This window comes from Nilaparvata lugens, unplaced genomic scaffold, assembly GCF_014356525.2.
Source record: "Nilaparvata lugens isolate BPH unplaced genomic scaffold, ASM1435652v1 scaffold4849, whole genome shotgun sequence".
Taxonomy (NCBI): Eukaryota; Metazoa; Arthropoda; class Insecta; order Hemiptera; family Delphacidae; genus Nilaparvata; species Nilaparvata lugens.
The window spans coordinates 1-24885 of record NW_024090853.1 but is presented as its reverse complement, the minus strand read 5'-3'; the positions used below and the strand labels follow the sequence as shown (position 1 = coordinate 24885).

General features: G+C 36.4%; 1 protein-coding gene across 1 annotated transcript; it reads left to right on the top strand.

Annotated features, from left to right (window-relative positions):
* Positions 1-2543: 2543 nt before the first annotated feature.
* Positions 2544-17198, top strand: LOC120355801. Its single transcript, XM_039444508.1, has 6 exons — positions 2544-2558; positions 5112-5280; positions 6742-6879; positions 11698-12440; positions 15850-16389; positions 16772-17198. The coding sequence occupies exons 1-6, from the start codon at positions 2544-2546 to the stop codon at positions 17045-17047; spliced, it is 1881 nt and encodes a 626-aa protein (XP_039300442.1). The 3' UTR covers positions 17048-17198.
* Positions 17199-24885: the final 7687 nt, after the last annotated feature.

The window sequence follows — 24885 nt, the reverse complement described above, 5'->3', positions numbered from 1 at the left end:
AGGTCTGTCTGTTAAGATCTAGGCGCTACGGCTAAGTCATGTTTATAGAATGCAATAGTTGCAGCAGCAGCAACAGGTAATGGTTTTTGATTCACAGAAATATTATTCTTTCTCAGATAAGTACGACACTCCTGGGTTGAGTTGTAGCAGTGGTAGCGGACGGTTGTGTTTTGGAGCAGCTCAGATAAGATAACCTGTTTCCATTCATTTCTTGCTTTTCAGAAATTAACGTAGATTTTCGTTTCATAACTATTACAGTAACATAATATCTTAATTTTTGCACGCCATTACATTTAAAAAATAACTTTAATAACATCATTCAGTAAGTAGCCTCTTTAATAATATTATCATTAATTAATAATTTTTTTTATACTAATACCTCAACCTCTCACTGCATCAAATACTGAATCAGTAGTTCAAATTAAAGGTAATTTAAAGGTAACTTCAGTAGTTTCTTACTAATAGTATTTTTCAACCATTTCCTTTTCATTCACGACAGAAGTTGGCAAAGTACATTTATTCATTGTAAATCCACGTTTATTATATCAATCTAAATTTACTCAGTGAAGTTCAAATATCTATTGAAACTTCTATTTTTATCAAATAACTAGTACAATTAATAAATAGAATTACTTTATTTCAACAATAAATTTGAATAATCTAAACCTTCTTAAACGTTCTCAACAATTTGAACGTGTCAGACCATTGTGATAGATTCAGATCACTCCTTTCCAGAACCAAATTCCGTTTCAACCATTTTCTGTAATAAACTTCGTATTATTTGTCTTCTCATCGCTATTTTTCACGTTAAACAGATATTGTACAGGCCGAAATGGATGTTGAATTGGCGAGCTGCTTTGTGGAATATCTGTAAACATCGCATCTTGCGGCAGTTGCTCGTGGCCTGGGCCATGACAGGGCACGACCAACATTAATCCATTTCGCATTATTTTTGCCTGATTGTTATAATTGAAATAATTATTTTTTCCGGTTATTGGTGGAGCGGAGTTGGGGAGGGGGAGAGTCTGAAAGCCGTTGTCAGGGTTTGATGCTCAAGTGAAATTATCGTGAAGATAAGACTGGTTTTTGTTCGAGTCAGATAACCGCTATCTCCTTTTCATTCAACAGCAATAACTTTGAATTCTTCTGCTTTCCAATCTACAGGATACAGTACCTATTTTAATTATTATCAGCCAGTACAGAATTTTCTTAGCCGGTAATAAAAAAAAAATAAAAAAATAAAAAATAAACAGTATCATAATATATTAGTATCATAATAATTAACATCTAAATCTCCTCTTTCAGTTAAAACCTACTTAAAAAAATAATAATAAATAAAACAAAATTATCAATCGGATGTAATAATCAAAATGAAATAGATATTTAAAAACTATTGATACCTGGGACATTGATTTTTCTTTCAATACTAACTTCTATATTTAGAGTAGTTCCATCACATTTAATATTTTAGCAAATAAATTGGTGTTGATGTATCTGTCTAGTCGTATTGTTCTTACTGGTATTGAGTTGCATTTGAATATTGTTGCTGTAAGAATTGTGTTTATGAGTCGCAATATTCTCTCTGTTCAAGTGTAATAGTCTTTGCATACGTAATAATGGCACTTGAACTTATAAAGACTGCTAAAGGGCAGCCAGGAATTGTATTTGAAGATTTCCGGTACAGTAGGGCAGTCAAACAGCGCTCAGGGGAAATTGTATGGCGTTGTACTAATAAATACTGCTCAAGCTGCATTCGAACTGACTCTATTAAATCTAAAGTGGTGGGAAAGCCAGGTAAACACAATCATGATCCACCAGCAACTAAACGGATGTTAGACGTACAAGAAGAAAATGTTGACAGCGTGATGCAAATTCGACAGGCCCGTCCTCACTCACATCACTACTCTCGCCTTATGTAACACTTACACCAGAAACTCCAAAATATAAATCTATTTCAGAGGAAAATAAATATCTTAGGCAAAGAGTGGCTGAACTAGAATACATGAAAAATGCGTTGACAGATAGAGCAGTAGAACTAGAGCAGCAATTGATGGAAAGGGAGGAAGCTACTACAAATAGGAAGTGTGATGGAAATTGTAACAGTAACTCTAAGCACATGATAGATATCGCATCACAGACTGATGGTTCCTCTGATGTTGTATATGACTCGCATTTGAAAGAGGACAGCGAGAGTGAGAAACGGACCAAGTCGCTATCCACTGGGGTGGAAGACTCCTCAACTATTGAATCATTATTGAATCTGCATCGCAAATCTGTTGATTATTTAAAAATGTTAACGATAGGTTTCAAGAAGATATTATGGCTCTACAGAGAGATCTGTTGGAGAGTCGCCAACAGCTACTCAGAACAGAGGAGACAAATTGTTGTCTTCAGCGAACAATTAGTGATCTAGCAAATGATATCGCTCTATTCAAAGAAATGAAACCGATCCAAATGAATTCCACAGATGAATTTTCATGCAGAAGTAGTATGAGCAATCTTAGGAGATCTGATGAAGTGAAGATTAACATGGTCGGATAGTCATGGGAGGGGAGTCCGTGAGTTGCTGGATCAGGCCTTGCCCTCAAATATTACTTGCACCTCATTTGTAGCTCCTGGAGCTCCTATTGAAAAAATATGTCAATCTATATTAAACGATTCTCAGATAAAAACTAGTCCTAATAGGGAAAATGAATGGACGATTATAATAGGAGGTACAAATAGTGTCACTGATGATTTTTCTGAGAATCATATTAAGGTGTATCTGAGGTGGCTGGTCAGGGTTATGGAGGAACATGCTAATAGAAATTTAATTATTACTACTATTCCTTACAGGTACGACTTATTTGCTAACTCACACATAAATTTGATGATTACTAAACTGAATAGAGCCATCCGAAAAATTCAGTATGTGAGTAACGTTAAAATTGTCGATCTCTGGATGTTTGAACCGACTAAGCATACACGGCATGGCCTTCATATGAACAGGTTGGGAAAGAAAACAGTATGCAAATTGATAGCGGGTATCATAACAGGAAAAAGAGAGCAGATAGAACAGACACATGAAAACGGCAGCCTTTACAAGCAGAAAAAGAATAATGTAATTGCATTTAAAGACACCATACAACCTTCACACAATATTCAATCTGTTGAGACATGTGACTGATTGATTTAAACTGATTAGTCATGACAACTATGATAAAAATTATTTTTTATCAAGGCAAATAAATGACATGAATAAAGATAATGTTCAGAAGAGGAATATAGACAACACTTCTACAAAAGAGGTGAATTTTATGACAGAGGTAAATAATTGTGTAGATTTAACAGAGCAAGAGTCCTTAATAGATGAAAGTAATGGGTCAAGGGTGGAACAAGGTGAGATTATGGATCTGAATGGACTCGACAGGTCATATGTTATGTGTTTGAATATCCAGGGGTTTGCAGGGAAAATTGATGAAATAGAGGCTACCTTTGAAACATATAAGCTTAGACCATTGGCAATCTGTTTGAGTGAGCATTGGCTGGAGGCGGCAAATTCAGGTATCCTAAACTCTCTCACTGGCTATTCCTTGAGGTCTCTTTTTTGTAGGAAAAATAAGGCTAGAGGAGGAGTTGCAGTCCTACTCAGAGATGAAATTTCTTATCTAGTGAGAGATGATGTTGGCGGTTTGTCAGTGGAGTGTTTGCTTGAGATTTCGGCAGTGGAGTTGAGGGATGATTGTTTTCAAAAAGGAAGGGGCACTGTTATCGTTTCAATCTATAGGCCACCCAATGCTTCATTTAAGGAATTTTTATTTAGTCTTGAATTGCTTTTTAAAAGATTACGTCTTGAGTCAATAAAGAAAAGTATATTTGTTTGTGGCGACTTTAATATTAATATATTGGATCAAAAGTCTAATAATAGCAAAAAGTTCCTGAATCTATGTTCTTCTTATCATTTAGGACCTATGAATAATTCCCCTACAAGAGTTCAATTTCAATGCAATCACACATCTATATCTTGCATAGATATTATTTTGACAAACTTAGAAATAAGTAATTTGAACTGTACTACTCTGGATATTGGGCTGTCAGACCATCATGCATTGTTCTTTCAGGTTTCTGAAGCTGCTTTGAAAATTAAAGGATCCTATGTAAGTAAAAGATATTTTCCAGAACCTGCTATTAAAAATTTTACCTCACGGTTGGAAAGGGAGACTTGGGAGAGTTGTTTGAGAGCCACTTCCTGTTTGGAGGGTTTTGGCAGGTTTTTTCATAGTTATAGACAATGTTTCTTGGAGTCTTTTCCATTGAAAACATTCAAGGTGAACACTGGTGACAGAGCTTGTAGGGGATGGCTGACTAAAGGTATTAAGGTATCATGTAAACGCAAAAGGGAAATTCTTGAGATGTTGCATTGCAATCCTAACCCTACCACTATGGAATATTTCAAGAAATATAAACTAATTCTGAGACATGTTATAAGATTGGCAAAAAGGAAATTCCTATCTCACTGCATTACTTCTTCCAGCAATGTAACAAAGACAACTTGGAGGGTTATCAAAAATACACTTGGTATTAATAAAACTGCAGGTCCTTGTCCGGTACTCAGGATGGGCTCCAGCTTGATCTCTGATCCACAACAGGTGGCCAATTCCTTCAATAAGTATTTTAATACAGTTGCTGAAGGATATATAAACTTATCTTCAAGGAATTCGGCTGGTGGAAGGAGATATGAGAGGACCTTTGATGCTCCCCATAATAAGCCTAAATCAGCTTTCCATTTCAAAGAAATAACATGTGATGAGGTACTCAATATTATCAATGGTTTAAAAAATAGCAGATCATCAGGGTGGGATGAAATTCCAACATTTATTTTGAAACGAACTGCTCAGCTTATTTCAAAACCTCTCTCACATGTTATCAATTTGTCGTTTGGAAGGGGGGAATTCCCAGATTTACTAAAATTCTCATCCATAAAGCCACTGTATAAGAAGGGTGATTCACAGGAAATGTCAAACTTCAGGCCAATTTCTCTGGGAACGGTATTTTCAAAAATATTTGAGAGAGCAGTTCATATTCAGTTGAATTCCTATTTTGAGAGAAATAATCTTTTCTGTGATTCCCAGTTTGGATTCAGGAGGGGTAGAGGTATTGACAATGCTGTTTTTGGGCTGAATAAGGAGGCTCTTAGTGCTTTGGATGGATCGCAGAAGGTACTTGGTATCTTTTGCGATCTGTCCAAGGCCTATGATTGCGTGGATCATGACCTGCTTTTGTCCAAGTTGTGGCACTATGGTGTGAGGGGAGTTGAATTTTTGTGGCTGCAATCATTCTTGCGGGGTAGATACCATAGGGTTTCAGTTGTTGCTGATGGAATGGTTTTCAACTCTACTTGGTTGGCAATGAATCGGGGTATTCCACAGGGATCTATTTTGGGACCATTGCTCTATCTGGTATATGTAAATGATATCTCAAAGTTTGTTAATTATGATCTAACTCTATTTGCTGATGATACAACAGCTCTCATTAAGGGTGGAAATGTTGATTCTTTGATTGAGGGAGCAAAAACTTGTTTGAATGAGCTTAATGAGTGGTTCAACTATAATGGTTTGTCATTGAACCCTAGTAAAACCAAATTGGTGCCTTTTCATGCTCGAAATGCCCAGGGAACGTTTCATGTTAAACTAGACTCAGATACCACCTTGAAGCCCTCTGATGGAACCACTTTTCTTGGATTGTTCTTGGATAGTGATATGAAGTGGAAGTCTCACTCTTCTGAACTGTTGAGGAAGCTGAGTAGAGCAACATTCGCGGTGGGTGTGATCTCCAGGGTTGCAGGTACAAGTACAGCGTTAATTGTGTATCATGCGTATTTTGCATCCCATCTACGCTTTGGTATCATTTTTTGGGGCAGAACAACAGAATTTGAATCTATTTTCAGGACTCAAAAAAAAAGCTTTGAGGCGAATATTCGGCCTGACAGACAGGTGTTCTTGCAGACCCATATTTAGAGAACACTCCCTCCTTACAGCCCCGGCAGTTTATGTCTTAGAGTTAGCTCTATTTGTTTTTAGAAATAAGGACCGTTTCCAAGAGAAACAAGTGGCGCATTTATATAACACGCGATTCAGGGGACTCAGGTATCCAGAGCACAGGCTGACTCTCTTGGAGAAGGGCCCTTATTACATGGGCATCAAGGTTTACAATGTCCTACCACAGATAGTCAAGGAAAGTGCTACTCCTGGTTTATTTAAGAAAAAATTAAAAACCATTCTCATAGGTATGTGTCCCTATAAAGTTGAGGAATTTTTTTGAGAAGATAGCCTCTACATGATTTGCCAATATAGTATGGTCACTGTTAGTGTTCTATTTATGTAATGGTTGGTTTGCCTTGGGTTGGGGTATGACAGTGGGTTTATAAGTGATCCACATTCAGGGTTTTTTTTTCTCTTTCTTTTTCCCATTTTGAATAATTAAATGACATTTCACACATCACTAGAGCCTAGCTCTGCTTTTGTGATTTTTACGTGAAGAATTGAATAAAATGAAAATGAAAACAAAAAATATTATACGTAACTTGTACGGTAACGTATTTACCGCATTCGTATGATAATTCTGCCCTCAACTAAGTTTCGGGCAGAAACAATCATACTTATGCGGTAAATTATCGTTACCGGACTTGTTACGTAAAGTACTATTATAATCACTCTGTATATCATTTTTCTATTAATTGTAAAGATATTGTTTGTATTGCAGTGGATTGGATGAAACGCATAATCCAGAGTTACAACGCGGCAGTTACTTACATTGACGAGTTGATTGGTGAACTGCTGCTGACACTTGAAAACGAAGGATTAGATAATAATACAATTGTCGCACTGATTGGAGATCATGGTGAGTTGTCACTGCTTGGTTCGGAAGCCACCCAAATCCATTCGTTTCTCAATATGTTTTGTCTATTACAGTGAAGCACGCTGTACACGGGGACAATAGTAGCGTCCACTAGCTGCAAGGGAACATGGAATTGGAATGTCATGTTCATTTCAGCTACGGAAATTTCTAATTCCGTGTTCCCTTAGCAGCTATAGTGAGGTCCACGTTATAATGGCAGTGTTTGATTAGCAATGGTATTGCTATCCTTGTCTATCATTCAACAAAGCGGATCTCTTTCTCGCTTTGCTCTGTTGCCAGATCGTCTCTTAACAATGTAGAATCAATAATTAACAAAATATTTCATCTTAAATTCTTAATTATGAAACTATTGAAAAATATAATTTCCTGCTTAATAAAATATAATAGATTATTTTAAACGAGAATGAACAGTTGGATTCTATTACAAAATGATGTGGAGAGCTTATTTTCAAGAGTGGAATAGATATAAATTTGCGGGTTTCATTGGATGAAACTGTTACAAGGTTTCATCCAATTTAACTTTGTAACAAAGTTTCTTTGTTTAAAAAGATAACGCACTGATAAGCTTTATTTATAACTCATCACATTATAACATTATAACTCATCACTCTTCAAAATCTGATAAGCTTTAATAAAATTAGTAGAATTGATGGTGATAATATCTTTGTTTTCTTATTATTATTATGATAAGCTTTGTTTATCCTTCTTTAAACTGTTACAAAGAGACAAATAATGTCTTCTTACTCTCTTGGAAATTGTGTAAAGATAATTATTCAAGACACATGAGTTGTTTTCGTGTAATGTTGATGATTATGGACGGAAATTTATAAAATGAAATTTATGAGTCTGCCAATTGCTTGGAATGTGCATTGATTGTTTGTTATTCTTTTCAAATGAGGGAAACTGGATAAAAATGTTAATATACATGTATTATCTAAGCTAAAAATTCCTTACCCTGTCATATTATACAAGTTCCGACTCGGCAAAATAATTCATTGCTTTTTTTTCTTAATTAAAAATATGATGGTGCCCCAAACAGGACTTTCAGTCCTCGGGGTACTTGAAATTATTTATTCTTCTATTTATGTAAATTTTTATGAATTTATTATTATTATTATATAACATTAATATACCTGTATCAGCTACCCTCCACAGAAGGCATTGACAAGACAGAGGGTTGCCAACGTTGTTCTCCTATCTTTCTCAACTGCCATTATAACGTGGACCTCACTGTGGTAGCCGCTTTTAATAGGAGCTTGGAGTTATGAATGGTTGATGTACGTTGATGAATAGATTGAAAACAAATTTGAGATTGAATTTCAATTTTCACTTTGTTAATCTCAGGCCCAGTTGCAGAAAAGTCTGTTGAATTTTAACGGTAGTTAAAATGTGAAAATGACATTAATTAGCACTAGGCCTAAATAACTAAGATGAGATTAAACAGGTTTTTGTGCAACTGGGCCTTGTTATTCTTTAAATTTAGCCTTTACAATTTTTCAAGTAGACCTGTATTGAAATACAGTTTCAACTAACATTATTCATCACTGAATAAAATAAATGTTCAATTAATTTTATTGAGAGTAGCCCTTTCACAAAAACACCCAGTTACCAAAATGTTTGACTTCAGATACTGCTTTTGGATATCACTGAAGATGACGCAATAGATTTTCATGAAATTTCACAGGTATGTTCCTTTTCAAATTGCGCGTCGACGTATACATACGGTTTTTTTAAATTTGGCATTTTAAGGATAATACAAAAGGAAAAGGAGTCTCCTTTGAACGCCAATACTACCGTAAAAATCAGGATTTAGAATTATTCATCAATAAATCAGCTGTCTAGTGGACTACTAGTAGTTCTGTGAACAGTAGACCTGGCGCTCAGTAAGTTACATTGACCTGTTGTTATGTTTTCTCAAAAATTAATAAATAATTTATCAATTTAAAATGTCTAGAAAAAATCCTAAATGAACATAGAGCTTTCTATCCTATCATACCGTGATGTATCGTCCCGGAATGTGAGTGTGAGCGCTGTTATCAGGTCTGGCTGCAACTGTCTACAACGTTGATGGAAAGATACATTTTCAAGATGTTCGATGTTTTTGAGCGGGTAGTATTATTATTGACCGAGCGAAGTGAGGTCTAAGATTCAAGTCGACGGTTTGGCATTTCTCTTAATGTTTAAATGTTTATATGTTTTTATGTTGCGCATTTACGGCGAAACGCGGTAATAGATTTTCATGAAATTTGACAGGTATGTTTCCTTTTTAAATTGCGCGTCGACGTATATACAAGGTTTTTGGAAATTTTGCATTTCAAGGATAATGTAAAAGGAAAAAGGAGCCTACTTCATACGCCAATATTACCGTAAAAATCAGACTATAGAATTATTCATCATAAATCAGCTGTCTAGTGGACTATAATACTACCCGTTCAAAAACATCGAACATCTTGAAAATTTATTTTTCCATCAACCTTAGTAGACAGTTGACTATAATACTACCCGTTCAAAAACATGAAACATCTTGAAAATTGTATCTTTCCATCAACCTTAGTAGACAGTTGCAGCCAGACCTGATAACAGCGCTCACACTCACATTCCGGGACGATACATCACGGTATGATAGGATAGAAAGCTCTATGTTCATTTAGGATTTTTTCTAGACATTTTAAATTGATAAATTATTTATTAATTTTTAAGAAAACATAACAACAGGTCAATGTAACTTACTGAGCGCGAGGTCTACTGTTCACAGTAACTGTTCAACTGTTCAACTAGTAGTCCACTAGACAGCTGATTTATGATGAAAAATTCTAAAGTCTGATTTTTACGGTGATATTGGCGTTCAAAGGAGACTCCTTTTCCGTTTGTATTATCCTTAAAATGCAAAATTTCAAAAAACAGTATGTATACGTCGACGCGCAATTTGAAAAGGAACATACCTGTCAAATTTCATGAAAATCTATTACCGCGTTTCGCCGTAAATGCGCAACATATAAACATTTAAACATTAAGAGAAATGCCAAACCGTCGACTTGAATCTTAGACCTCACTTCGCTCGGTCAATAAATAAAAATAGAAATCCAAGTACTCTTTTTAAAATTGTTTACTCACAACATGTTTCGGCTATATGATGCCATTATCAAGTCTGCATAAAGTTTATATTCAAGAGTAGCCCTAAAGAAAAAATCTGGTGTGGTACACTCACACAACTTTCCTTGCTCATATTTGAAACTACGATCAGACTTTTGTATATGTGTATATATAATTGTTTTCAGAGTACTTTTTCCTTTGTGTAAATTGTGAAATTCAATGATTTTTTTAGTCGTCATTTTTTTAAAGTCGTCAAAACAGCTGTTCTACAGATGAAATATCTCGACTATGTGTTCTTTTTATGAACTGCTCTACCTACCTACCTACCTACCTCATGCACGAGAAGGAGGTTACAAAGTCCATTTCTCAAGGATGGGGTGGACCCCCCATTAGTTTCCCAGAAAGGAGACTCATGCCAGTCAATAGAGCTGATAAATAACTATACAGAGTATGAATTTGAAAAAAATCGGTCAAGTTATTTTGAGAAAATCGTGAAAAACATGTTTTTTTTTAGTTATTGTCCGCAATTTTCTCAAGTATATTACGGAGCTCCTGCAATTTTCTCAGAAATGAGACTCATGTCAGTTGATAGGGCTTATAAATAGATATCCATGGTATGAATTTAAAGAAAATCGTTAGAGCCGTTTTCGAGAAAACCGTGAATAACATGGTTTTTTAGTGATTATCCGCCATTTTTCACAAGAATATTACGGAGCTCCTGCAATTTTCTCAGAAATGAGACTCATGTCAGTTGATAGGGCTTATAAATAGCTATCCATGGTATAAATTTGAAGAAAATCGTTAGAGCCGTTTTCGAGAAAACCGTGAAAAACATGGTTTTTTAGTAATTATCCGCCATTTTGAATTCAATTTTATTGAATTTCTTATTGTCAGATCCTCATGGTATAAGGACCTTAAGTTTAAAATTTCAAGTCAATCGGTTGATTAGGAATGGAGTTATCGTGTTCACAGACATACACACACACACAACACACACACACACATACACACACACAGACCAACACCCAAAAATAATGTTTTTGGACTCAGGGGACCTTGAAACGTATAGAAAACTTGAAATTAGGGTACCTTAATTTTTTTTGGAAAGCAATACTTTCCTTACCTATGGTAGTAGGGCAAGGAAAGTAAAAAAGACAACTTGTTGAAACAAGTATGTAATCTCTAATATAATAAAGGAAAGAATTGGCTTATAAATGTGCGGGTTAGAAAATTCACGAATGACGCATCATCACGTCTCAACTACTGAACTTATTAACTGGAAGTTTCGCATATTCATTCATTCTTAATTTACCGAGGATGGTTATAGGCCTGGAATTCTTCAAGATTTCAGTTTGTCAAGTTTTTAATTAGACCCTTATGGAGCACTGGTTACCTGTTAGCTTTTCAATAAATTTGAGTTATTTCTAGACAAAATTCTAGTGTTTCATTACCAAAATTACATGATTTTTGAAATAAAATTGACAAAATCTTCTTAAAATGTATGAATTCAGCGCTAGGGTTAGGTTAGGTTAGGTTAGGTTAGGTTTAGGTTTAACTTTCTTTTATTTATAAATTAGAACTATAGTACCCTTTGAAATTAATAAAATTACTTATAATTTGTATTCTTAATCTAATATTCTATTAATTTCAAAGCGTACTATAATTCTATTTTATGTATTGACGAAATGTTGATTTTTGTGTGTACAGGCTGGTCACTTGGAGAGCATGGAGAGTGGTCTAAGTTCAGTAATTATGAGGTGGCCACTCGAGTTCCATTCATACTCAAGGTGCCTCAACTTCAACAAAAAGGGAAACATCTGAATCAGGAACAAAAAGATCAGAATCTATGGATTCAGAAACGTAAGAGTGAACAAGGTCTACTCACTGGACAGAAGAAACTGGAACAACTGAATCAGGAACAAAAAGATCAGGATCTATGGATTCAGAAACGGAAGAGTGAACAAGGTCTACTCACTGGACAGAAGAATCTGGAACAATTGAATCAGGAACAAAAGAAACAGGTTCTATGGATTCAGAGACGGAAGAGTAAAGAAGGTCGTCTACTCACTGGACAGAAGAAACTGGAACAAAAAGATCAGGATCTATGGATTCAGAAACGGAAGAGTGAAGAAGGTCTACTCACTGGACAGAAGAAACTGGAACAACAGAAACAGGAACAAAAGAAACAGGATCTATGGATTCAGAAACGGAAGAGTGAACAAGGTCTACTCACTGGACAGAAGAAACTGGAACAACAGTCTAAGGAACAAGAGAAAAAGTGGCGCATGCGCAATGAGCTAGTGGAATTGGTGGATTTGTTTCCAACCCTGGTGGAACTGGCTGGGTTTGAACCATTGGAGAGGTGTTCAACTGGTGAAAAGCAGCAATTGCTCTGCACTGAGGGAAACAGTTTGGTGCCTCTCTTGCTTCAGGAGAACAGTGTCAATCCGGTGAGTCGGCTTTCATTCATGAAAAGTTTAATAAAACACTAGAATATTGTCTAAAAATATCACTAATGTATTAAAAAGTTACAAACATGATTCAACCACTATGGTGTTTAAAAATACAACTTTTATTTATACGAGGTGTGTTAGAAAAATAATGAGACTGATTTCATACTAACCAAAGTTTTTATTATTTTCAAACAACAATGTTATCCCCTTCAAAGTAGTACCCTTGGGCAGCTATACATTGGCGGAGTCGTTGTTCCCACTCTTGGTAGCAGCGCTGGAAGTCTTCAATTGGTATGGCTTTTAACTGGTCGGTCACAGTCTTTTGAATGTTCTCCAGAGTTCCAAAATGACGTTCTTTTAGTACATGTTTCAATTTCGGGAAGAGGAAGAAGTCACAAGGACTTAAATCAGGTGAATAGGGGGGTTGAGGAACAACAGTAATGCGTTTTGAGTTCAAAAATTCACGGATGGAAATGGCCGTGTGACACGGAGCATTGTCATGATGAAGCATCCACTTGTCTGCAATTTCCTGTCTCACATGGATCACTCTTTTCCTCAACTTTTCAAGGACACTTTTATAAAACACTTGGTTGACAGTTTGTCCTGGTGGAACAAATTCTTTGTGTATGATACCTTTCCTGTCAAAAAAACAAATTAGCATGGTCTTGATCTTTGATTTGCTCATTCGACATTTCTTCGGCCGAGGAGATGACGAAGTGTGCCATTCTTTACTTTGCCGCTTTGTTTCAGGGTCGTACTCAAATATCCAGGATTCATCACCAGTGATCACACAATTGAAGAATTCTTGGTCATTAGCAATCCTCTCAAGAAGATCAACGCACACATTTTTTCAATTGTCCTTCTGTTCATTTGTTAGATTTTTCGGCACCAATTTGGCACAAACCTTTCGCATGTTTAAATCATCTGTCACAATTTGTCACAAAGCGCCCTCACACGATTCATGTTTTCGTCCGTTCTTGAAGTCAAAGGTCTCCCTGAGCGAGTTTCATCTTCAACGTGTTCTCGGCCTTCCAAAAATGATTTGTGCCAGCGGAAAACTTGTGCTCTCGATAAGCACTGTTCCCCATAGACCTGTTTCAACTTTTCAGAAGTCACACTCGCGGATTCACCAAGTTTAGCACAAAACTTTATTGCACAACGTTGCTCTAAATTCCGATTCTCCATTTCTGTGACGCACAATGAAAACACAACATTACTAATGGCGCTGTCAAAACTAATGTGTTAACTGTACGGAGTTGTGACTCGGACTGAGGAAGTGGAAGGGATAAACAAACAGGTTTAGCGTCGGCTGGTAGACACAACGTTGCCGGATCTCCCGCAGTGTTACCAATCTCATTACTTTTCTCAGCCACCTCGTATCACCAGTAGAAAGTTTATTTTTAGCCTTTGCATGGCCTTAATCAGTTTAGTAGTTGAGACTTGATGATGAGACTCGAAACAGTTGTTAACTGGCAACTAAATTAATAATTTTGTCAGGTTGGCATCAAGTTGAGTTGACTTTGTTAGGTTGGCACCAAGTTGAAGATTTAAATGCATTTATCGCGGAAAAATTGATTGGGCACTGCTACTTCAATCCTGGAATATTATATTACTAGCCGTCAGGCTCGCTTCGCTTGCCATATCCGTTTAGCCAGACGTTTAGTCTGGACCCCCGACTGGATTGTCCTAACATATGATAAAAATGCAGGCGAGCCTGCTGATCTCATTCTTGGACGATCCAGTCGGGGGTCCAGGGGGCGGAGCCCCCTGGCCAGACGGATATGGCGCGCGAAGCGAGCCTGACGGCTAGTGGCATCATATAGCCGAAACATGTTGTGACTGAACAATTTTAAAAATCTGGTGTGGCGCACTCACACAACTTTCCTTGCCGTTATGAAAATTGATCACCTGTCGCTAGTGTTCACGCACATCTCAAGTCTACTATTCAAAGATCTGAGCCAGCTGGTGACAGGACAATACGCTGGAGACACACGAGATCTGCTATCTCTTCATAGTGACAGGTTTAATAGAATCAACACTTGCCAACAGTTTGCAATTGAATAATCACATTTTCTCAAATTTCAAGCTTATTTTCAATTTCAGGTGAAAATGTTACTGGTCATTATTTGAAGAGATTTTCATGCTCAATCTTTTCCACTTGAAATTTCTCGTTTAAATTATAATATATGAGACCTGATAATTGGAAATCTAAAATCAAATTTTGCATAGATGGGGCGGAGCTCCTGAAATTTTTACAGATATGGGACTTGTGGCAGCTGATATAGCTCATCAATGACTATTCTAGGTATAAATTTGATCAAAATCGTTCCATCCATTTTCGAGAAAATCGCGAAAAACCCTGCTTTTGACAACATTTTCGCCATTCTAGCCGCCATCTTGAATTGCATTTGGTCGAAATTGTTCGTGTCGAATCCTTGTAGTGTAAGGGCCTTAATTTCCAAATTTCAAGTCATTCCGTTAATTGGGAGATGATATATCGTGTACACAGACGCACATACACTCATACACACACACACACACACACACACACACACACACACACACACACACACACACAGACCAATACCCAAATCGGATACTTGTAGTGTAAGGACCTTAAGTTTCAAATTTCAAGTCATTCCGTTAATTGGGAGATGAGATATCGTGTACACAGACGCGCATACACTTTAGAGCTGCGTACACATATACGCGCTTCCAACCCGCACCGAGCACGCTTCGCCCTCGTACCGCCCTCGTTCCTCCATCGTACCGCAGTCGCTCCGCCCCCGCTCTGCAGTCGCACCCATCATGAACGCTACGGGAGATGTTAGCTCTTCTCGCGTTCCACTGTTGCTCGCCGGTCGATCATCAATCGCTCTGCTGGAGTGACGTTCGGTTGCGGAGCAGAGCGAAAGTCTGTACACACCTACACACACACACACACACACACACACACACACACACACACACATACAGACCAATACCCAGCCCACTTTTTTGGACTCAGGGGACCTTGAAACGTATAGAAATTTAGAAATTGGGTTACCCTAATTTTTTCGGAAAGCAATATTTTCCTTACCTATGGTATAGGGCAAGGAAAGTAAAAATGGTACTTGGATTTCTATTTTTATTTATTTATATTGTTTCAACAACTATGGCGTCATCTTCAGTGATATCCAAAAGCAGTATCTGAAGTCAAACATTTTGGTAACTAGGTGTTTTTGTGAAATGGCTACTCTCAATGAAAGTAATTGAACATTTATTTTATTCAGTGATGAATAATGTTAGTTGAAACTGCAAACTTCACGACGCTCCTTACGTCACGCTCCACTCCGCTTTCAGTGTGGTTGTATCCTAAGTTGTGGCAATACAAAGTCGTTTTAATTTGACTCACTTTTTGTTGCAGACGACAGCAAAGTGGAAACGAGCAGCATTCAGCCAGTACCCGCGTCCCGGCCTCTACCCTATGCTTAAACCGAACAGCGACCGTCCTCGATTATCCGAAATTGCCGTCATGGGCTACACAATGCGCACCGACCGCTATCGCTACACCGAATGGGTGCGTTTCAAGCCGAACGGCTCTATTCTCAGCACAATCTCGAATCGGTACTCTATTCATGAAAATATATCAAATGGTTCCTCTTCCTCTATTCATGAAAAGACATCTAATGGTTCCTCTGATCCTGAAGTGGTGTCCTCTATTCATGAAAAGACATCTAATGGTTCCTCTTATCCTGAAGTGGTGTCCTCTATTCATGAAAAGACATCTAATAGTTCCTCTGATCCTGAAGTGGTGTCCTCTATTCATGAAAAACATCTAATGGTTTCTCTGATCCTGAAGTGGTGTCCTCTATTCATGAAAATACATCTAATGGTTCCTCTTATCCTGAAGTGGTGTACTTTATTCATGAAAAGACATCTAATAGTTCCTCTGATCCTGAAATGGTGAATGAGTCCTCAGCTCCTGAAGTGGCATCTAATGGTTCTTCTTTTTCTGAAGTTACCCCTGATTGGCCCTCAGCTTCTGAAGTCACTCCTGATTGGTCCTCAACTCCTCAGGTTACTCCTGATTGGTCCACTGTTCGCCAAGTCACTCCTGATTGGTTCTCAGCTCATCAAGTGCCTTCTGATTGGTCCATTGCTTCTAAGATGAGCTCTGATTGGTCCTCTGCTCCTGAGATGAGCTCTGATTGGTCCTCTGCTGCCAAGATGAGCCCTGATGGTCCTCTACTCCTGAGATGAGCTCTGATTGGTCCTCTGCTGCCAAACTGGGCCCTGATTGGTCCTCTGCTCCTGAGATGAGCCCTGATTGGTCCTCTACTCCTAAGATGAGCTCTGATTGGTCCTCTGCTGCCAAACTGGGACCTGATTGGTCCTCTACTCCTGAGATGAGCTCTGATTCGTCCTCTACTCCTGAGATGAGCTCTGATTCGTCCTCTGCTGCCAAACTGGGCCCTGATTGGTCAGTGGTGTACGCTTGTGAGTTGTATGACCACGCAATTGACAGTGAGGAGAGTATTAATTTGGCTGACAGACCTCAGCTGGCTGCATTGAGGCGTCAGTTGAGTGAGCAGTTGAGGCGCGGTTGGAGAGGAAGTCAGTGAAAGAGAGATATATGCAGACTGATAATGAAAGAGAAAGACAGAGTGATGATGGTGAGGCACGACTAGAGAGGCGGTTCGTCTACTCGGTCAGAGAGGATTAGTTTAGAAGGAGAGGGTAAAGAATAAAAGAGAGAGAGAGAGATACTGGCCCATAATGAGAGAGAAAGACAGAGAGAAGAAAAGATAGAGATTGATTGATTGAGTACTTTAAGTAAATAAATAAATAATAAATAAATAAATGTTTATTTCCCCAAAAAACTAAAACTACAACATCAATTGATTATATTTCTACATTATTAAAAAACGATCTGGAAACTTTGCGGAGGTGGTGGAGAATAGCGCTATCTGCTTTGTCGAATGATAGACAAGGATAGCAACAACAATGTTAATCAAATACTGTCATTATAACGTGGACCTCACTATAGTCGAGGCTACGCTCGTTAATAAAGAATGGAATGGAGCCATAGAGGAAAGATAGCATTAGAGCGTTAGAAAGATATCTCAAAGTATAGGGCGTCAAATGTCATTGTTAACTAACATTGTAAAATAACATTGGTGACATGGGGTCTACCTCAAGGGACTGTATTGGGACCAGTTTTATTTTTGATCTATGTTAATAACCTGCCTAGTGTACTGGACTCAGTTGGGTCTAAGACAATTTGTTTTGCTGATGACACAGCACTTATCTTCCAAGAAGGTTCCTGGGAAGATGTTATCAAGCAAACAAAAGTGGGTTACTATAAGGTTTCTCAGTGGCTAAAATGTAATTATTGGTAAAACAAAATGTATGACCTTCAGTCCAACAACAAGAGGAGATCTAGATATGAACAGGCTTTGTTTGAATAATGCTTGTAACAGGTATCCATGTGATTCTTGCAATGAGGTTATTGAGAGTGTAAACAATTACAAGTATCTTGGTATTTTTGTTGATAAGCATCTACGCTGGTCACCTCAGATTAGCTACCTTTGTAGAAAATTAAGGGTGGTCAAATTAAAAATGTACATGCTTAGAAGTATTTTGAGTCTAAAATTACTAAAATCTGTTTATTTTGCTCTATTCCAATCCTTAGTTCAGTATGGTAATTCTATATGGGGAGGAACTTTTGATTCAACTTTAAAACCTCTATTTGTTTTACAAAAGTTAGTTATCAAAACAATAATGAGGTATCCGAGAGATTTCCAAGTGTCACATTGTTTCAAAATTCCAATCTGTTCACTATAAGACAATTGTTCATTTTAAAGACTATTAAGAAACATGTGCTCAAATTAAAAAATATTCAAAATTTTCAAAGAGTAACTAGACAAGTCGCTCAAAACTTAATCACAATTGAAAGAGTTGATAGCACCCTATCCCGTAGAAGTATTTCATATTTGAGAAATAAACTCTATAATAAAGTTCCAAGAGGATGGTTGATAAAGAAGCCTAAAATAAAAGATTTCCATACCTGGGTGAAAGAAAATTATTTTTATTCAATTAATGATTTGGTTTAATATTGATTGATGTTGTATGAATCTTAAATTCAGCTTTATGTATATCTTCAATATTAAGACTCCACGTCGGCGTACAAGTTTTCTTTTGCCGACGTGTAGAACAAAGTTGTCAATTTCCTTTCAGTTGTATTCTGTATATATTTTTGTGCAATAAACGATTTGATTTGATTTAACTCAAGCCGAGAGTCCTGGTAGTTTTTTTCGTGGAGCTATGTGACGCTACTAGTCTCTCATATTGTGCCGTTCTTACACTCTCACCCGGCCAAAATAGTAATACTAGTAGTTCTGTGAACAGTAGACCTCACGCAGTTTTCTCATCCACAAGTATCTGGTGTCACTTGTTGATCGGCTTCTCCAGACATCTGTGTAATGCATGCAATGAATAATCCACTTGTCAGCTGATTGATTATGAATAATTCTATAAGATGATTAATCCTATCTTCAGAGTAGATGATATATATATATATATATATATATATATATATATATATATATATATATATATATATATATATTATAGTGATAAGTGATATCGTAGTATGAAGAAGATTACTTTTCCTATTATATTATCCTCAAAATGAAAAATTTCAAGTCTTGTGTATACATCGACGCGCAGTTAAAAAGGAAGAATATTCCTGCCAAATCTCATAGAATTCTAACTACGCGTTTGGCCGTAAATGCGTTACATACATACAGACAAAAGAAAATACGAATTGAAACATAGACAGTAGTCGACAGTAATCGGCTTGAGCAAACAAGAAATCGGCATGCAATTTGGAACATAAACGATCTATACCATGGGATATCTTCTTATGCTATCTTATGATATCTTCTTTTCTGTATGGTATCACCATTAAAGATACAGTATCACCACAAAATGATACTGTATCACCCTGAATGATACAGTTTAACAGAATATGATACAGTATCATCTCAACTTGTACACAACACCATGGAATATTTTCTTAGGGCGGTTGCAGACGAACCACAATCGCATGTGGGATGTGGGAGCTACTATTTGGTACCACAAACGCAGCGCATATGAAATGCATTGGCAGGCATGGCAGTGGCTCTGATACTTCCACATGGCGTTGTGCGCTGTGGTAGCGATTATTTTCCTTGCGATTGTGGTACCATGGTTTGAGCACCACGCTTCCCCTAGCTTCTGTACTACAATTGCAGTCGCTGTGATAGTGTTCCCTTGAATTTTACCTCAAATTTGTAGGTTATATTAGATAGCTCGGTAGTTGATTGTAATTGGTACTTTAATGTGTACTTCATATTGGGCCCATTCTGGAAAAATGAAAGGTGGTGAATTGTACGATTCACAATTTACCCGGGAAAAAGTTCCGTGTCCCATGGGAACAATTTTGACCAGAAACTAGTTCCAGTAACAATTCCTGCCCCACAGTCGAAGCCTGGTAAATTGTGACAATAAACATTTGAAGAGCTCTCATTGGTCGATTGAATTGTAGTCTGCTTGCTTCTCTGCGCGTGCGCAGACAAAACAAGCTATCTTCTGCTTTCTCCACATTGAACCATTCTTCAATACCAGCTGAACTATTGTCTATTGAACTATTATGGAAAATCAACCTGTCCTGACAATATATGATGATAATAATAATAATAATAAAAAAATGTTTCCATTTACAACATAGCCAACCTAGAACTTATAAAGTATTCTTTGATCTGGCACCAGCACCAGCTACTTGATTTGAATTTGTACTATTGCTTTGAATCATAGAATAATTTTGATAATACACTACAGCAGCCTTTGTCAATTTTCACAGTTACTCTACAACACTCTTTGATGAAATTAATTGCAAAAGTGCGCACCAAAAACTTGAACCGAAGATCTAGAGTGGTGTTCCATGGGAAAATGAAAAATATATGAAAAAAACTATTTGAAATAATCTCAAATTGACAATTATTGTCAAACTCCACTTTAATAAACACAAAGTTTACAAGATTTACATGATTCATATCCTGTGAACTTGGTGTTTATTAAAGTGGAATTTGACAATTTCAAATATTTTTTTTCAATTATGGAAAGATTCCACAATATCAATATTGGTTCTACAAATTTTATCACGATGAAACACTATTATGAAATCACCTCAACATAACCTACAACCTGAACATTACATAACATTACTGTTGCACTAATGACCGTTTTCTCGAATGTAGTGTGAAAGTCTCTCTGCGTTAGGGCGTTTCGTCATATTGATCTGTGGTATGACGGTCCCACATCCCACATGCAAATGTGGTTCGTCTGCAACCACCCTCAAGCTATATTTTCTGTATGGTATCACCACATTTTGGATACAGTATCACCACACATGATACAGTATCATCCCAACTTGATACACAACACCATGGGATATCTTCTTATGCTATCTTTTCTCTATGGTATCACCATGAATGATACAGTATCACCACACATGATACAGTATCATCCCAACTTGATACACAACACCATGGGATATCTTCTTATGCTATCTTTTCTCTATGGTATCACCATGAATGATACAGTATCATCCCAAATTGATACACAACACCATGGGATATTTTCTTAAGCTATATTATTTTCTGTATGGTATCACCACACATGATACAGTATCATCCCAACTTGATACACAACACCATGGGATATCTTCTTATGCTATCTTTTCTCTATGGTATCACCATGAATGATACAGTATCACCACACATGATACAGTATCATCCCAACTTGATACACAACACCATGGGATATGTTGTGTATCTATGCTGGAGCTTACCCCGAGGAAGGGCGGCAACAGATTGCTGAATGTGTGCTCGATGGGATGACAGTAGATGGCGGTAACTGAGATTGGAGCCGTCCACTCGTGGTGCTGCTTGTGAATGTGCTTATAAAACAAGCGGCTGTGCAAAACTCTGCAAACATCAATCAATTCATCAAATCAATTTATTTCATTTATTCTTTATAAATAAACATCTAACTTCTGAATAAACAGCAGACATCAATCAAATGTTTTATTCATTTTTCTATCAAAATGATAGGGAGAGGAAAAATAAGGTAACCTTGAGCAATTCCTCTCCAAAATTTAGATAAGGTTACACATAATCAGGATACTATCTAATAAGAATATGAATTCTACTATTGGAATATTATATATTTCTTATGAAAGGATATAATTAGATAAATAAAAATGGTTGATAATATTAACAAATCCCAGACTAATGAATCGAACAAACTTACTGCAATTATGCATTAGATAGTTAGATAAAATAGGTTTTTTTCAAATTGAGTCAACTGAATGTAATGTTTCATAATGTAGAAGAGGTAGCTATTCATCTCCTTTGTATGTGAATTTAAAGAAACATCAGAAGCCTTATAATAGCCTGAATATTAGAAGACTGTGTAAAATTCTACTATTATAATCATTAATAACATTTTCATTCATTCCAATAAACAATATGCACATAAATGCGTTTTACGAAACCTATTATCAAGAATAGAGAGTATTTAAGAATGCATAGTTTTTCATTCAAGTGTTTTTCTTTGTTGTTTACGATGTGAATATTTATTGCAATAAAACAAGAGCATATCATGTCAATGAACAGTTTAGTAAATATTGTTGAAGTGCAATTTTACTCCCCTCCACATGATGAGTGGTATGATTTTGAAATTTAAAAGGGAAATTAGAATGAGAATTATAATATTTTAGCTATAAATTTACATCTTTTTATGGTTTTTGACGAAATAAATTTGTGAGGGAAGATTTGGATTGAAATACTTATGGAGGTGTGATGTAGCCCGTTTATCTGCTGTAGATAGTTCCAGGTCCCATCCTTGTAAGCGACTGCCTAGAGGCATTTTTTTTCCAGGCCAATTTTACTTGTCATGAATTTTTACCGTTGTCGACACTTTTGAATTTTCAAACAATGGGGTATCTTGGATTGTGATAAGTCATGGCAAATGATCGGCTACATTACAGCTTCTATGAGTTTATCAAACCAAATCTTTCCACACAAATCTATTTTTTGTCATACTTACTCAATTGCAGCTGTTTTCCATGCATCAAATCAAGCCGGTAAACAGCTGTTTGCAGAACAAGAAAAATGTGATTTTCATTACAGCATACTATACTGTAAAGAGATCATATGGTTTTCTTTACAGTGGAGTATGTTTCCCAGTTCCGAAATAGGAACATTCAAATTGATTCAAATAGCTATATAGTCTTAGCGTTATAATCTTCAGTTGTTATATTGGTAACAATAATTTAAACTTCTATTGTTGAGAACTTTAGTAAGAAGAAGAGAGTGAGTTAATAATATCTGAGTAACTAATAGAATAACTCAAATATTATTAGAACTCAACTAATAAGTTTCAATTTGTAAGAACTCATCTGACATTTTTTAACATTGGCCTTAATTATTTTATTTGAGCTAGATGGGTCTGTTATGACCTAGGAGCTATGGGCTAGGTCATGTTTATAGAATGCAGTAGCTCGAGCAGCAGCAGGTAATGGTTACTGTTTCTCAGCAATATTATTCTTTCTGAGAAAAGCATGACAGAAAATATTATACGTAACTTGTACGGTAACGTATTTACCGCATTCATATAATAATTCTGCCCTCAACTACGTTCAGGGCAGAAACAATCATACTTATGTGGTAAACTACCGTTACCGGACTTGTGACGTAAAGTACTATTGTCAGACAAACATTTTATGTCCACTCTCATAAGATCAATGGTAATCCTTTTCTGCCCTATTGAGCATAAAGCTGGATTTACACATCTCAGTATCAGAATCAGTGGAAATATAATTGCCATGAGTTATGATTGGACTGTTCCCACTCAGCACGGTCGAGCGAGTATGAATAGTCCAATTAGATCTGAAAGGAATTATATTTTTACTGTACTGGATACGTTCACTGAAATGTGGAAATTTGGCTTAAAACTTTTGTGTGTACAGTAGTTGGATGGGTAAAGTAATTTGTTGATGTCAACGTATTTGTTACAAGCAGAAAACCCATAGTCTAATTAAGAACTTGACAAACTGATAACTTGATGTAATGAAATCTTGAAGAATTGAAATAGGTCTATAACCATCCTCGGTAAATTCAGAATCTAAATGCAAAATTTCAAGTTAATCAGCTGAGTAGTTGACAGAATCCAAGGGCAGGGCAGTGGACTGTGGATGATAGTTGGTATAAATACCTACAAACAAATCTTTGAATTCTGTGCATGAAAATACTGATAGCTTGAATTGGGGTAAGTACACCAATAAAAGACTAAATGAATCAACAAGATAAGATTTAATAATAATAAGATAATAATAGGCAGATGGCCACATACAAAAACAATTGTGTCAAATATTTTGGGATCAATAAAATAATAATAGGCAGGTGGCCACATACAAAGATTGAATCAAATATTTTGAGATCAATAAAATAATAATAGGCAGATGGCCACATACAAAGATTGAATCAAATATTTTGAGATCAATAAAATAATAATAGGCAGATGGCCACATACAAAGATTGAATCAAATATTTTGAGATCAATAAAATAATAATAGGCAGATGGCCACATACAAAGGCAATTGTCAAATCTTGGGAAAATTATAACATGTGAAATAATGTAGAGAACTACAAAATTTAAATGAAATTAGGTCAATGACATTAATGACCATTGAGGTCTGACAATAACTGCAAAGGTATTAATGATATTAAATTATTAATGATATTGGTATTAATGATATTGCAATAAATGCAAAGGTATTAATAATGATACCTGAAATGAATATAAATTGAGTGCAATAATGAAAGTTATTACTAAGGTACAATAATAATGATTAAAAAATGACAATAAGCTGTAAAAAAATGCTCAGCAAATAACATACATAAAAAATATATGCGGCATAGGCCTTCAGTGATTTGAATGTCAAAATAGATTTCGACCTAACAATAATAGGCGTTACTGGCCTTAAAAATATCACTTAAGAGCTAAGGGTAGCTAATAAATACAAATGAGGACAGTCCGGGTTGAATATAGGCGACATGGGCCTTCAATGAATTGAATGTCAAGACAGACATCAATTAGAACGAGTAATAGGCGACAGTGGCCTTCAATGAATCACTTGTAAAGCCAAGGGTAGCTGTCAAATCCAATAAATAAATAGGCGTCGATGGCCTCAGTGAAATGAATGTCAAGATAGACATTAACTAAATAGTTAATAGGCGTCAGTAGCCTCAGTGAAAGAATGTCAAGATAGACATTAATAAAATAACAAGTAGGCGTCAGTGGCCTCAGTGAATCACTTGTAAAGCCAAGGGTAGCTGTCAAATCCAAAAAATAA

What these genes read in the sequence shown, in the direction of transcription:
- LOC120355801 (XM_039444508.1), top strand. An exon ending in CGCACTGATTGGAGATCATG is followed by an intron (nt 6,880 to 11,697) that starts GTGAGTTGTCAC and finishes TTGTGTGTACAG; the next exon opens with GCTGGTCACTTGGAGAGCAT. An exon ending in TTCCTCTGATCCTGAAATGG is followed by an intron (nt 16,390 to 16,771) that starts TGAATGAGTCCT and finishes TCTACTCCTAAG; the next exon opens with ATGAGCTCTGATTGGTCCTC.